Source organism: Sturnus vulgaris, chromosome 28, assembly GCF_052056855.1.
Source record: "Sturnus vulgaris isolate bStuVul1 chromosome 28, bStuVul1.hap1, whole genome shotgun sequence".
Lineage (NCBI taxonomy): Eukaryota > Metazoa > Chordata > Aves > Passeriformes > Sturnidae > Sturnus > Sturnus vulgaris.
Window position 1 is genome coordinate 693,214 of NC_142270.1, and position 13,411 is coordinate 706,624.

Here is a 13,411-nt window from a genome sequence, read left to right on the forward strand (position 1 = left end):
GGCCACATCCAGCACGAGCCAGGATGTCCCCTGGGTGGAGAGGACAAGTCTTCCACCATCAGGGACACCTCATTTCAGGGGAAAAACTGCACTGACCTTGTGGATGAGAAAGCATTTCCCCTCATGGTCTGCACCTTTCCAATAGATTTTTCCTTCCCACACTACCAGGAAGGGCCCTGCAAAACATTTAACTGTTAAAAAGTACTCAATCTAGAATTTCTGGCGATGTGACTTTCAGCCACTGTCTGCATCCAGGATGATTTATTTTACAGTTCATATTATTTTTACAAGTTATTTTATAGCTGTTTCTGAAATAAAAAGATGCATTACACTCTCCAGCAGTAGAGGGGATGCTCTGACTGAGTCCCCCTGGCATTTCCATCAGCTCCACACAAACCCTTATCTATGACTCAGACCAGGCTTTCTCTGCCAAATTTAGGGAGAAAAAAAATCAATTTCTCTCCCTGCCAAGAAAGGAACTCCTCAGGTTTCCCAGGGCAGATGGGGAACAAGCAGGATCCACCTGCAGGGAGAGCCCTGGGAACAGCCCCCAGACCCAGCCACTGCTGCTCCCTGGCCCCAGCTGGGCTCCCTGGGCTGGAATTGTGTGTCCAGAGGGACAAAGCCAGGACAGAGCAGCCGAAAATGAAGAGAAATCCCTGCCAGGACTCCCCATTTGGGCTCCTTGCAGCTGGCCCAGCCCTATCCTGGTCTTCCCCAGTTCCCTGCTCCAAAGAGGAGCTGCTCCCAGAGCTCTGTGCCACCCCAAAGCCCTCCCTGAGCCCCCAGTGCCCCCATCAGCCCAGACTGGGAGCCCAGCCCTGCTCCCACGGGGCTCACTGGGTGCAGCTGCTGGCAATGACCCCGGCTCGTGTGCTCCTGGTGCTCTGGGGACACTTTGCTCCAAAATAACCCTTTTGTCTGGGAAATCTGCCCTGCTCTGGCCTGGTGGCAACACTGTGGGGCTCCCTGGGGCTCGGGGGCAGAGGGGTTCCTGGCCACTGGGGATGGAGCTGCTGGAAATTCAAGCCAGCCTGCCCAGGTCCCCATGTTCTCCTGGGTTTTTCTGCCCAGGGCAGCGATGGTTCTTTCAGCACAGCTGTGCTGCCATTTTCCTGCCCTGACTGACCCAGAGCTTCCATCAAAGCAGCTTTACATCCTTTCTTCTGAGGTCAGGCTAAGTCAGGTTTAACTTGTTTTTTTTTCCCTGACCTCTTCTGAGCAAAGCAACTGTGATTTTCCTTGAGTCTCCATTTAAAAAACACCTTTTAAAAAAAGAGTCTGAGTGACAGCAGGACCTGCTGAGCATTGTGACTTCCTCGCTGCATTTACCACGTCCAAGCTTGGTTTAAACAAAACACAGCAAGACAGAAGCAGGCTGAGCCCAGACTTGCAGGGTCTGGTGTGCTGAGGGAACTGCCAGCTCAGCTTTTCAGGTAAAGCCTGGCTCTGTGTGCTTGGGACCCAGGGCCAGAGGCTGAATTTCTTCATGCTCTTCTTTGTGGAGTATCAAAACAACTGCATCGAAATCCAGATGAGCTGGTTAAGTTTGGTTAAGTTAAGTTTGGTTATTCCTGGTAGTGGCTGTGCCCTGTTAAAGGTGCCTTTGATAAAGGTTCCTGAGCCATTTTGTGTGAATGGCAGATTTGGGGAGGAATGGACAGTTCAGGCTCTGTCACATCCCAAAGGAAACAGCTTTTGTGTCAGGAGTGCTCTAGGCTGTTGGGAAGAAAACCACCAGGTCTGAGTTCCCCAGGATAATGAAAAAACAGTTTGTGAGAATCTGTTGCCCAGGATTTGCTTTGCCTCGACAAGGAATTGCTCAGAGCCCACCAGAGATTTGTGTAGTTCTTTAATAATAACATCAAGGTCAGCAAGAGTAATGACTGGATTTAACAAATGACACATGCAACAAACAGAGGGAGTAAAACATCACTGCACAGCACTGGCTGAGCTCACAGCACGGAATTCAACATCAACACAGGGACTGCTCTGCTCCTCCCCTGCACCAGCACCACAAACTGGGCAATGGGCTCAATTTGGTACCCCCAAAACTTGCCAGAGCCCTCAGAGCCAGACAGGCCCCTTCCCCAAAATGAACAGTGACAGAAGATGCCTTCACACACCAGGGAGCAGGGAGAGAATTCAGATAACCACACAGTTCATGCCAGCAGCACTTGGTAACACTGGGCAAGTAAAATAAAACAAAACAAAACAGAACCTGAACCTTTGTCAAAGGCTCAACCCTTGGAGGCTGCCAGGCACTGACAGAGAGTTTTGAATGAATGAATGAGAGACAAGGGGAGGCATCAAAGTGCAGAAGAAAAGCTGATGGTTTGTTTGGTGCCATCAGACACCTGGTACCTGCTGCTGACACCAGCTGGGGTCTCTGGGGTGGCACAGCAGCTGTGGCATCACTCAGCTCCTTTTGGATGAACATTCCATGAAAGGCTGGCTGGTGTGGACTAGGAAAGGTTCATAGACAGAGTACAGAGGGCACCACAGAGCACTGGGTGGTGCTCCAGCTAATTCGACCTCATTTCCATGGCATTAATTGTCAGTGGGACCTGGTTTGAATTCAGGACCAAGTTTTCACTCTCAATGGCCTTCCATTAAGTTCCTAAATTAATCTTTAGGGTCAGCATAAAGGGAGTGTGGCTTTTGAAGGCACGTGAGGTGCTTTTGGGAATCATTTCTGCAGCCAGATTTCGGTTGGTCCTAAATCACAGGACCCCAGAATGGTTTGGATTGGAGGGGACCTTAAACCCCATCCAGTGCCACCCCTGCCATGGCAGGGACACCTCCCACTGTCCCAGGGGGCTCCAGCCTGGCCTGGGACATTCCCAGGGATCCAGGGACAGCCACAGCTCCTCTGGGAATTCCATCCCAGCCCCTCTCCACCCTCCCAGGCAAAGATTCCTTCCTAAATACAAACCAGGTACAAAATTCACCACCAGACATGCTCTAATTTTTGTGGGAGCATTAGGAAGGGTCACCAAAGCAGACCCTCTGCAGAGCTGCGTGGAGTTTTTTTCAGGAGCTCCACCCAGATCCATGTGCAAAAATCCCTTTGCTAATGGATGGGTGGCCTGGAGCTGCAGTGCCATGGTGGCCAATTAATGCCATGTCAAACAGGTGCTCGTCACTACAGGAAATATTTGTACACTTATAAAAAAAAAAAAGCAATACAACCATAAAGAACAAATACAACAAGCACAGCTTGATACGGTAACATGCCATGAAATGTCATTGGCTTTATAATAATTTACTACAACTTGAAAAATGTTCTTTTATCCACAATGGATAGGAAATGCTTCCATCTAACATATGGTAAGCATGCAGCAACAATATGTACAACAAAAAATTTGGAGCTTGATTTTTATTCTTAAACTGGATGATTACAAGGGGAGCATTTGAAAATCTTGATTTTTCTAGCCTGATCTAGGCTTTATTTTGCCTCTTAAAATCTGCAGGGTTTGTTTTTTTTCCTTGGTTTGGGGAGAATGAGAATTTCTATGTACATCTACAAAAACGTCATGGAAAATACACTGCTTTTATTTTCCCCCCAAGAAGTAGATTTATTGGTTAATTAACCCATTAACCAACTCGTTGGCTAACAGACGATTAAAAAACTAAAATTCTCAATGCTGTATTGCCGAAAATCAATTTCCTTCCCAAACATTTCTGAAATGCTGAGGATCTGTTGGAGACGTGGGTCCTGTGTTAAACCACTCCCAGTTTTCACACTTTCCATCATGAAACCAAACCAGACCAGACCAAACCAGACCAGACCAGACCAGACCCGACCAGACCAGACCAGACCAGACCAGACCAGACCAGACCAAACCAGACCAGACCAGACCAGACAAAACCAGACCAGACCAGACCAGACCAGACTGGATTGGACCAGAGCAGACCAGAGCAGAGCAAAGCCAGGAACTCTTTGCCTGTCCAGATCCATCCATGGGGGTGTCAGAGCTTCCCCTCCCACGCTGTGTCCTCCTGTGGAACCAGCCCTGGCTCTGACTGGTACAACTGGGATGAGGGAGCAGCACACGGGGGATTTGCTGGGGGTCAGGGACTGCTCTGTGCTGCCTGCAGACAGAACAGTGGGGGATCAGAGGGGAGCACAGCCTCGGCCTGGGCTCAGTGCCAGCTCCTCAGGACTGACGGATTTCTCTCACCTAAGAGCTGACCCTGACCCAGCACAGGGAGGGAGGGAGGCACCCAGAGCCTCGTGCCAAGGGTTCCCTGCTGTCCTTGCCCAAAGGGCCCCAGGGCAGGTCTCCACTGAGTCTCTTTCCTCCCTTCCCTTCCCTCCTTGAGATTTTTTTCTGTTTTTTCCCTTGTTTTGCTAAAAAAGCTAGAACTGGTATTTCCAAAAGCACTGAAGAAAGTACTTGGCAAAGCATTTATCTGCTAAAAAATGAGATGAGAACCCTTTGCTATTGAAAGAACTGCAGCTACAAAGGTGGTTTCTCTCCTGAGAGATTTCCAGAGAGAGTTTTGTGAGAACTGATCCCGAGGGTCAATCAGGGAGCTCTGGCTGAGGGGTCTCCCCTGGCTCTGCCCTGGGCTGCAGGCAGGTGCTCAGGGTGCCTGTAGGATACCGGAGTGCGCAGGAGATGCTCTGGGGTGTGCTGGGGGTGTCCTGAAGGTGAGGAGGAAGCAGGAGAAATGCAGCCAGTGCATTTCTTGGCAGACTGAGCCCCACTCGGGGGGCTGGCCTCAGTCAATACTGCTAATAGGAGTGATGCTGTTGAGAGCTGACAAAAGTGAGTAAGGACACTGGCTCTTCTTCACTCAGAGCTGGGGAGGCAGCTGCTACTTGTTTAGGAAAGGGAAACAAAAAAAAACCAGAAAAATCCACATGGAAACATTTTTAAGGCGAAATAATTCAATTTACAGAAAAACAGGGATGCATCAGTGGCAACCTTCTCAAACTGACAGCAACAAGGAGCCCAAGCAGACTGGATTCAGGGAACTCAAGACGCCAAACCTCTGGTTTACATTCGGAGTCTTTCTCTTTGAATTGGAAACCAGCATTAAATTACACTGCAGAACCATGGAGTGATGGGCTAGATGGACAGAGTTGCCTAAACCCAATGCCAAGACTCTTCTGTCGACCACACCTTTCCCAAACTCCTCCACGGTTAATTCCTCCTCTGTCCCTCTGGGAACACCGAAGGCTGACCTGTCCTTGATTATTCCTTGTCCTCAGGGACGGGGTTGATTTTCCCCTGAACCCCGATTTCCTAGAGATACTGTTTCCTAAAAACACAAACCAAACATCCACAAACCAACCTCCACAAACCAACACCCTCCACTCCACCCCACCCTAACCCTCCCCACCCCACCTTAGGTCCTCCCCATCCCCTCAGGATGACCCCACCTTAGGCTGGCAGTGCCTGCTGGGTGACACCCTGCCTGTCCCAGTGCTGCCCAGGCTGGTGGTTCTGGGTCTGCAGAGGTGCTGGTGCCACTGCTGCCTGGCAGCTGGCAGGGAGGGGCTGTCCCTGTCCCTGTGCCATGTGCAGGTGTCCCCAGGTCGCTGGCTGGGTTCTGCACTGGCAGGAGTCCTGTGCAGTCCTGGCCCAGGAGATTTCCTTGGCAGAGCTCGCTCCAGTTCCCCATTCCCGTTTTCCAGTGCTGGGCTCACGGTGCTGGGGCACAGGGAGGTGTCAGGGACCAAGGGGTGGCACAGCCTCTCTGGGATGGACCTGGAGCTCTTCTGGGCTTTTCTTGCTTGGAGAGTTTTGTGGCACTGATGCTCAGGGGGTTCAAGAGAGGAAAGCAATGAAAGGAGGAGACGCCTGCAGGGTCGCTGGTGCTGCTGTCACCCATGGCAGGGCCCGGCCCCAGCTGGGGGGTACAGTGGTACAGTACTGCTGAGGGAGCCCCTGGCCACCTCTGGAGGAGGGGGGGGAGCCCCTTAGGCCGTGGGCCGGGGGGGGGGCCGGGAGGGGGGGGGGGCCCGGCTGGGGGGGGGGGCCTGAGGCGGGGGGGGCAGGGGGGGCAGCGTGGAGGAGGGGGAGGGGGCGTGGGGGGAGCTGGGGGGAGGCGGGGTGTAGATGGGGGCGGGGGGTGGGGGGGTGTAGATGGGCGCTGGTGGGGGGGCAGAGGGGTACGAGTTGTTGAGGGGGTATTTGGGGGGGGTCTCCGTGTTCTTCACCCGGGTGAAGTTGATGCAGCGGCCCTGGAATGGAACAGGAGGAGGAGCAGAGTTAGTGGGAGAGGCCTTGTCACCATGGGATGGACCTCACAGACCACCCTGTGCCACCCCTGGCCACCACCATGGGACCTCAGAGACCTTCCCACCCCACCCTGCCATGCCAGGGACACCTTCCACCATCCCAGGCTGCACCAAGCCCCGTCCAGCCTGGCCTGGGGCACTGCCAGGGATGGAGCAGGCACAGCTCCTCTGGGCACCCTGTGCCAGGGTCTCCCCATACTCTGAGTAAAGAATTTCCTCTCAATATTGAATACAAACCTCCCTCCATCAGCCCAAGGTCATTCTCCCCATCCTGTCCTTCCTCCTCATGTCCCAGAGCTGGAGTCACAGCACGACCCGTGGCTCCTGCCTCCACACATGCCTCTTCCCACACCTCAGTTTTAAACTTCCAGCAGCACAAAATCTGTGATTTGCCCCTTTGGAGCCTCTCTCTCCATCAAACACCTGGCCTTTCTGTCCCTTTCCAAGCATTTACCAGGCAAAAGGGAAGGTTTGTTTAACTAAGACATTTTCTTGCTCAGAATTTTTCCTGAAATGCATCCATTCCTCATCAGGATGTCTTGATATCCCAGTGCTCATAAGAAGCCAACAAACTGCTTTTCTTGCTCTTTGGTGCTAAGCTACAGTTTGTTGTACAGTTTTAAACAAAACCTTTGCCCTCTGAGCTATTCTTTTTTTTTTTTTTCTCACAAGTTCCACCTGCAAAAAATCCCACTGTAAATACTCAAATGTCAGAATCAGCATTACTGTATTATGGATTCATTCTTTTAGATATGAAATCATCCAAAAAGGCACTAGAGGATTTCTGAATCCATTCCTTATTTTTGGATTGGTGAACATGAGCTTATTTTCTGTTTTACTCTTTCCTCTCCCAAAGTAAATGTTTTTCCTGGTGAAAAAACGCCAGATGGAGCACTGAGCCCCTGTGGGCTGGAGCAGATTTGTTGGGGTAAGATTTTTAATCCCCTGCACAGTTCTGCATCCCTGCTGTCCCTAGCCTGGGCACAAATGCAGGGAGCACCCAGGAAAAGGAAGGTGCTGGAAGGATTTGGCAGGGATGGGAGCCGCTGGTGTGCAAGGGACACAGAGATGCCCAGACAGCTCCTCTCCAAAAGCTCTGCCAGATGTGGATGTGGAGGAACTGAGGCCGTTCAGCAGAGGAAAAGGGTTCCTGGAGAGAGATGCTGTGGAGCAGCCCCAGCTGAGCAGAGTGAGCCCCACACTGCCCCATCCCACTGCACCCAGCCCTTTGTGCTCTCCTGAGCTCCTGCCTCACCTCTAACGTTCTTTTAATGCACTCTGCTGAGATTTTAAGTAAATACTGTGGGACAGGCCTGCTGAGTGAGGCAAAGTCTGAACCTGAGATTAACCAGTTCTGCTCAGAAAAAAACCCCCACAAGAATGTTTTCCTTGTTCCAGTGCCACATCCCCTGCCACGCAACTCAAGTTGCTTCAGACTATTATTTGCACTAGTTTTGTTTTCTTTATGTATGCTGAGGATAAAATAAACCTGAACAAAAAGCAGCAGTCAGAAATCTAGGCCAGAGAACAAATAGCTGCAGTTGTTTTTGTGTGGAGAGATGTTCTGTCTGGATGCTCCAAGAGTGAGGTTATGGAGCTGCTGATCCAAATGGAACTGAACACTGCCCTGAGAGCATTCAGGAGGATGCACTGAAGCTCAGGAATCCCTGAATTTGGGGCTGGGGCAGGGCTTGAGGACTAAAAGCCTTCTAGTGCTCACAGATGCAGGAACAGCCTGCACAGATGTGACAGCCAGAGCTGGCTCAGCAGCCAGTGACCATCAGCTCCCTCTGCCCCACTGCCCTGTGCTGTCCCCTGCTCTAAATTAGAGTTCAGAGCTCCTTCACCCTGCAGTGAGCTCCATCAGCTCACCCCGCTCCTCCTGTGCCCGAGCCAGCTGGGCTGGCAGGAGTTGGCTGGCAGCTCCTTCTCCCTGTGCCCTGGGCTGGCAGCTCCTTCTCTCCATGCCCTGGTCAGTGCAGGGCACCCAGCACGTGAGGAAGGCAGAGACACAGCCCAGCCTCCTCCTCCTCCCTGCACGGAGCTGCCAGAGCCAGGCAGTTCTTGTGTTCCAGGGCTCTCACCCGAGCAGAGGGGGCAGAGTGCCAGAGTTTTCAGTCCAGATGGGCTGGGATGGACTTTGGCAGCTCCGCTGCCTCGGAGGAGATGGGGAAGCCAACAGCTCCTCGGGGAGGAGAACTGTCAGACTGAATGGCAAGGGGATGTCCAGGAAACAAATTACTGTTCCCTTGCACAGGAGGGACAGAAAATCTTTAACTGCTGCCCTGGGCACAAATGCAAAGAAGGCCCAGGAGGGAGAGAGCTCCTTTAAGCAAAATCTGGATATTAAAGCAGGATGCAAAGGTGCAGAGGTTGTGCTGTGGCAGAGTGTGAGCTCAAACTGACCCAGGAGCTCTGGAGGACCCAGCTCACACTGGACTCGTGGCCAGAGGTGTGTTTTCTCACCTGCACTCAGCCAAAGGGGACCCTGAGCCACAGCTGGGCTTTGCACCCCTGACTGCAGCAGGAGAAGAAAACATCAGCATCCCTGAGCTGCTCCATGGCCAGCTCTGCTTGCTCTGGAGGAAGAGCAGGCTGCTCGTCCCCCACCCTGCAGGGTTTGACAGCTCCTGCTGCCAGGGCAGCTCTGTTCATCCCACACACAGCACAAGCTGGGAAAGCAGTAACACACTCTCTAAATAAATGACCCCAAATGCCTTGAGCAGCTTTGGGGTCTGGATGCCAAACAGGAGGGTCTGAGTTTGGTCTTTCACCAAAATCTGAGGTACTACAGGCAAGAGGAGTGCAGGATCTCCCCAGGCAGGGAACTTCCCATGACTGATTCCATGAGCCCCCAGCTACCAGCTCCTCCTGGCTCTCCTTCAAGGTTCATCACCTCATTTAGGCATCCAAATTAAGATAGGATGGAAGTGGAAGATGGTGGCAGAACATCCAGGAGACAGGGAATGAACCCATTTCCCTGCCTAGCTTGGTCAAAGAGGACAGGGCAGGATTCAGGACAGGATTTTCCATGATGTGAAGGTGAGAATGGAGCTCGATGGGTGTTCTCACCTTCCATGAGTCAGGACAATCACCCTGAGCAGTGCTGATGGCTCAAGGAGTGGGAATTACTGCCCACTGAGTATTGTCCTACAGTGTTTGGTAAGGAATAACTCCCACAGTGTTTGGTAAGGAATAATTCCCACAGTGTTTGGTGAGGAATAATTCCCATCCCCACAGTCCCTGGTGCTGGGTTTGCCTCGGCTTCTGACATCAGTATTAAAGGCATAACTTTTAATTCTGTCTGGAATAAATCCTGCCCTGGATCAGATTTGACTGGACCCTTTAGGAGCTGCCTCAGAAGCTCAAGGGCCAGCTCTGCTCTGTTCCCCCAGCCCCAAGCACTCTGCAGGAGCAGAGTCCAGGCTTTTGGCTTTGGAGCTGTTAGTTCCAGGAAAAAGAGCTAATGTTTAGGTTAACTTTTCCATGGCTGTTAATGGAAAACCACACTGCAGCAGAATGTGTGGAAAGGTTATGATTTTCTTCTCAGGCTCTGCTGCCTGTCAGGAGAAATCTGTGAGCTGGGATGTAAGGATGGGTTAAACAGCAGCTCCTTCTTGGTGCCTGGGTGGCTTTGGGTCTTCAGGGACAAGAATCCTCCCAGGGACATGTGTAAGGGTGACCTGGGGGCTGCACAGCTGGTTTTACTCTCAGCTCTGAAAAGGGACCGTGTCTGCTGTTTAAACCAAGGGGATTTGAAATCCTATCTCCTGGTTTCTTGTTCTTTGTTTCAGGAGGTTTACATTCATGACACTGAAATCAGAAAATTACCTTATATCCAAATTTTTTAATCTCTACAATAGGCTCCTAATTCAAAATAAGGCAGGAGCCAGGGGATTTTCCAGGATGACAGGTTTTGCTTGTGTGCTTTGTGATGTTCCTCATCCATCAGCACTACCTGGCCATGCACACATAACCCTTCCCTGTGGCTACTCAATAATAAAACACATTCCATGGTTTCAGAGAACTCTTCACAGTTGGGATGAGTTGCAAAGACCTTAAAGCCCATCCAGTACCACCCATGCCATGACAGGGACGCCTCCCACTGTCCCAGGCTGCTCCAAACCCTGTCCAGCCTGGCCTGGGACATTGCTAGGGATTCAAGGGCAGCCACAGCTTCTCTGGGAATTCCATCCCAGCCCCTTCCCACCCTCCTAGGGAAGAATTTCCTGCTAATTTCCTCTTTGGGAGCTGTGGATGGGAAAATGAGCTAGCAAGAAAAACTGTTCCTTGTGGTTAGGGGAGGATTTGAACTACATTAACAGAACATTCCAGCTGGTCTCACAGATCCCCTGTTTAGAGTTCAGATGGATTAGTACCACCACAGTGGTTCTCCCTGCAGCTGCCCACATTTTCTCTTCCCCCTTGCCTGAATTCCTGGTTTGATTTACACCTGGGCAGCTCCTGGCACGCTGGGTTTGGTTTGAGCTGACACCTGGAGCACAGGAATACACCCCCCCAGGGAGGGAGGCAGCACTGTCCCAATCTTTGCAGATTTCCACATTTAATTTCCTTGCCTTTCAGCACTGTGTGGGAAGTGAGAGACAAGGAGTTATTTCCCAGACTGGTCTTTGCAAGCACACAGCATTCTCCAGCAGACAGGGAAAGCCAAGGAAAGGAGATATGGTTTTCTAAGGGTTTGAATTTGCCAGAAATAAAGAGACATCCAAATTCCTCAGGTGGTACAGCAGCCAGTGCTAATCCCTCTCTGAAACTCCCCATTATTGCAGCAGTTTAAAGGTTATTCAAAGAAACAAGAAAGGACAGAGAAGGAAATTTTACTGTGCGCCCACCGTGGTGTGATTCCACCAGTAAACTTCCAAAAAAAAGCTCTTTTCCCTGAATCTTCATTAATCTGGGCAGCATACATCTTTACACATGATTCCACACGGCTTTGTTATACCTTTCCTCTCTTTATACCCTTCAGTATCTATATTCACCTATTCAAGCACAAAATTAAAATGCAATTAATGCAATGCAATAACAAATTAAAACACAGTTTGCTCCCTGATTGAGCAGTTCCTGGACAAGTCTGAGCTTGAAACACATTTTGATAATCTCATAAATTCCTGACAGAACAACATTTACCAAGGAAGTGCAAGTGGCACTTCAGAGAAACATGAATTGTTTGGGTCCTGTGAGCAATTTGCACAAATAAGGGTTCCTGTATTCCATTAAAAAGTGATAAAGTACTCTAAAAAAAAATCTATATATATTTACATCACCTCTTTCTGATGATGTTTCCAATAGAAAAATAACCTCATTAATGCTGACAAGAATGCAAACCTAGTCTCTTGAAAATGTGAGAAGACCACAGGAATCCCATGTGATCTCACTTCCTTGCCTTATTGGAACCATCTGTGTCTGCTGGTAACCTCAGAGCCCCTACCCCCAGGTCTGACTCCAAAAAAACAGAATTTCATCATCTTTTTGTGCATCTCAGCCTCTCTGGGTGCACCTCAAAACAGGTCTTGAGCATCCCTGAATTTTCCATTTTGCTCTGGGCTGGGAGAGGAGTTGTTAAAAGCCTCCTGCACCCCAGAGCAAGGTTTGCTCCTGCTTTGTTCCTGCTGGGGCAGCCAGGGGCTGCCAGGGGCAGTGTCCGTGTCCTGCTGCTCTGGGGACAACGGGGCTGTGCAGGAGGCTCTGGGCAGGGATCCCTTCCCTCGTGGCAGCTGGAGAGGGTTGGGATCCCACCTCACCTGGGTCCTGCCCTGCCCAGGCATTCCTGCTTCAGGGAGGGAGCAGCCCCAGGACCAGGAACCCCCCCACTTCACTGGAGACATGAACATGAACAGGGACAGCCCGAGGGGACAGGGAGCAGGAGAGGACTGGAATCTCCAGCCCCACGTTCTGCCATGTGCACGAGCTGTGTCAGCACTGCCCTTGCAGCAGGGTCTGCTCCCACACCGATGTGACCCTCAGGGCAGGGCTCATCTTTCCGGACAGTCCCAGGGATCCCTGGAAGCTGCAGCAGATAAACAGCAGCAATTACTCAGCTCAGGACTAGAGGTGGAACCCCTGCTTTGTTCCACGAAAAGAATCTTCTGAACAGCTCAGTTCGAGTGCTGGAGGGGATAAAGTCACTGATTACAGCAAAGGATTGCTTATATATGAAAGTGATGTAACCCTGGGACTCAGTCCAACTCCTTTCCAGGCTTCAAAACAAACAGAGATGCCTTTCAGTTATTTTTCATCTGGCTTCACTTTTTTATCTTGATCAGTGGGCAAATTAAGGAGCCCATTCGACAGCACTGAGTCTGAAATCTGTTTCCTTTTCTCCAGGAAAGAGAGGAGAAAGCGGGAGGTGCAGACTGTTATCAAAACAGCTCCTCCTTGCAGCTCTCAGGAATATCATATGGCCAGAGGCTCCTGTGTGCAAGCCCCAAGCTCCTCTTTACTAGCCACACATATTGCATGCAAGGGTTTCAGTGTTTCTCCAGCCTGAGAAGGTTCCACATTTGATCTGCTGGCTCCTTCTGGAGCTGCTGTGGAACCTTCTGGTTCCTGAGGGATGCTCTGCTCAGCCCTGGTTTTCTCACCCCCAGGGCATGCCCCTGGCTGGCAGCTTGTCCAGGCTGGCACTGTGGAGCTGCTGGTTTGTTGCTGGATAACTCAGAGATGTTTGTTCAGAAATCCACCTGCAGCTCTGGAATACCTGCTCCTCTTCAGGTGACTCCTTTTTTTGGGCACCTCCCTGGGTAGATATGAAGCACTTGCAGGTCATTCTGCAAGATTTTCCTCTGTGCCAACAAAACTATGAGCTTGAGTGTTTGGCCTCTGTGAATAATGGTGTGTTAGAGGACATCAAAGCCCTTGCTGGTAACCACTGGCAGGTTTTAGTGAGCTGTTTGTGTTTACCCCAGAGCAGTGACATAACTCCCAGGGGAGGTCACCCCCAAGAGCACAGGCAAAACCAAGCTGAGAACTCAAACAAGTGAGTGAGTGCCTAAACAAAGGAGTCACCTGAAGATGAACAGGTATTCCAGCAGCTCTAAGCCTGGAGCATTCCCAACTTTTCTTCCCAAAATCAGAATCAGTGAAGCCATTTTAACAAATCTTCCCTGGGAAGGAATAAAATATTAAACCTTTCAATTC

At 50.8% G+C, this 13,411-nt stretch overlaps 1 protein-coding gene across 1 annotated transcript in view; it reads right to left on the reverse strand.

Moving 5' to 3' along the window:
• Positions 1–1,835: 1,835 nt before the first annotated feature.
• The window catches only part of ANTXR1 (ANTXR cell adhesion molecule 1), a 72,977-nt gene continuing 61,401 nt past the window's right edge, over positions 1,836–13,411 (reverse strand). Inside the window, exon 18 of the mRNA XM_088179909.1 lies at positions 1,836–6,196. Coding sequence (XP_088036035.1) covers positions 5,933–6,196 — 264 coding nt within the window. The 3' untranslated portion in view covers positions 1,836–5,932. The remainder of the gene's footprint in view (positions 6,197–13,411) is intronic.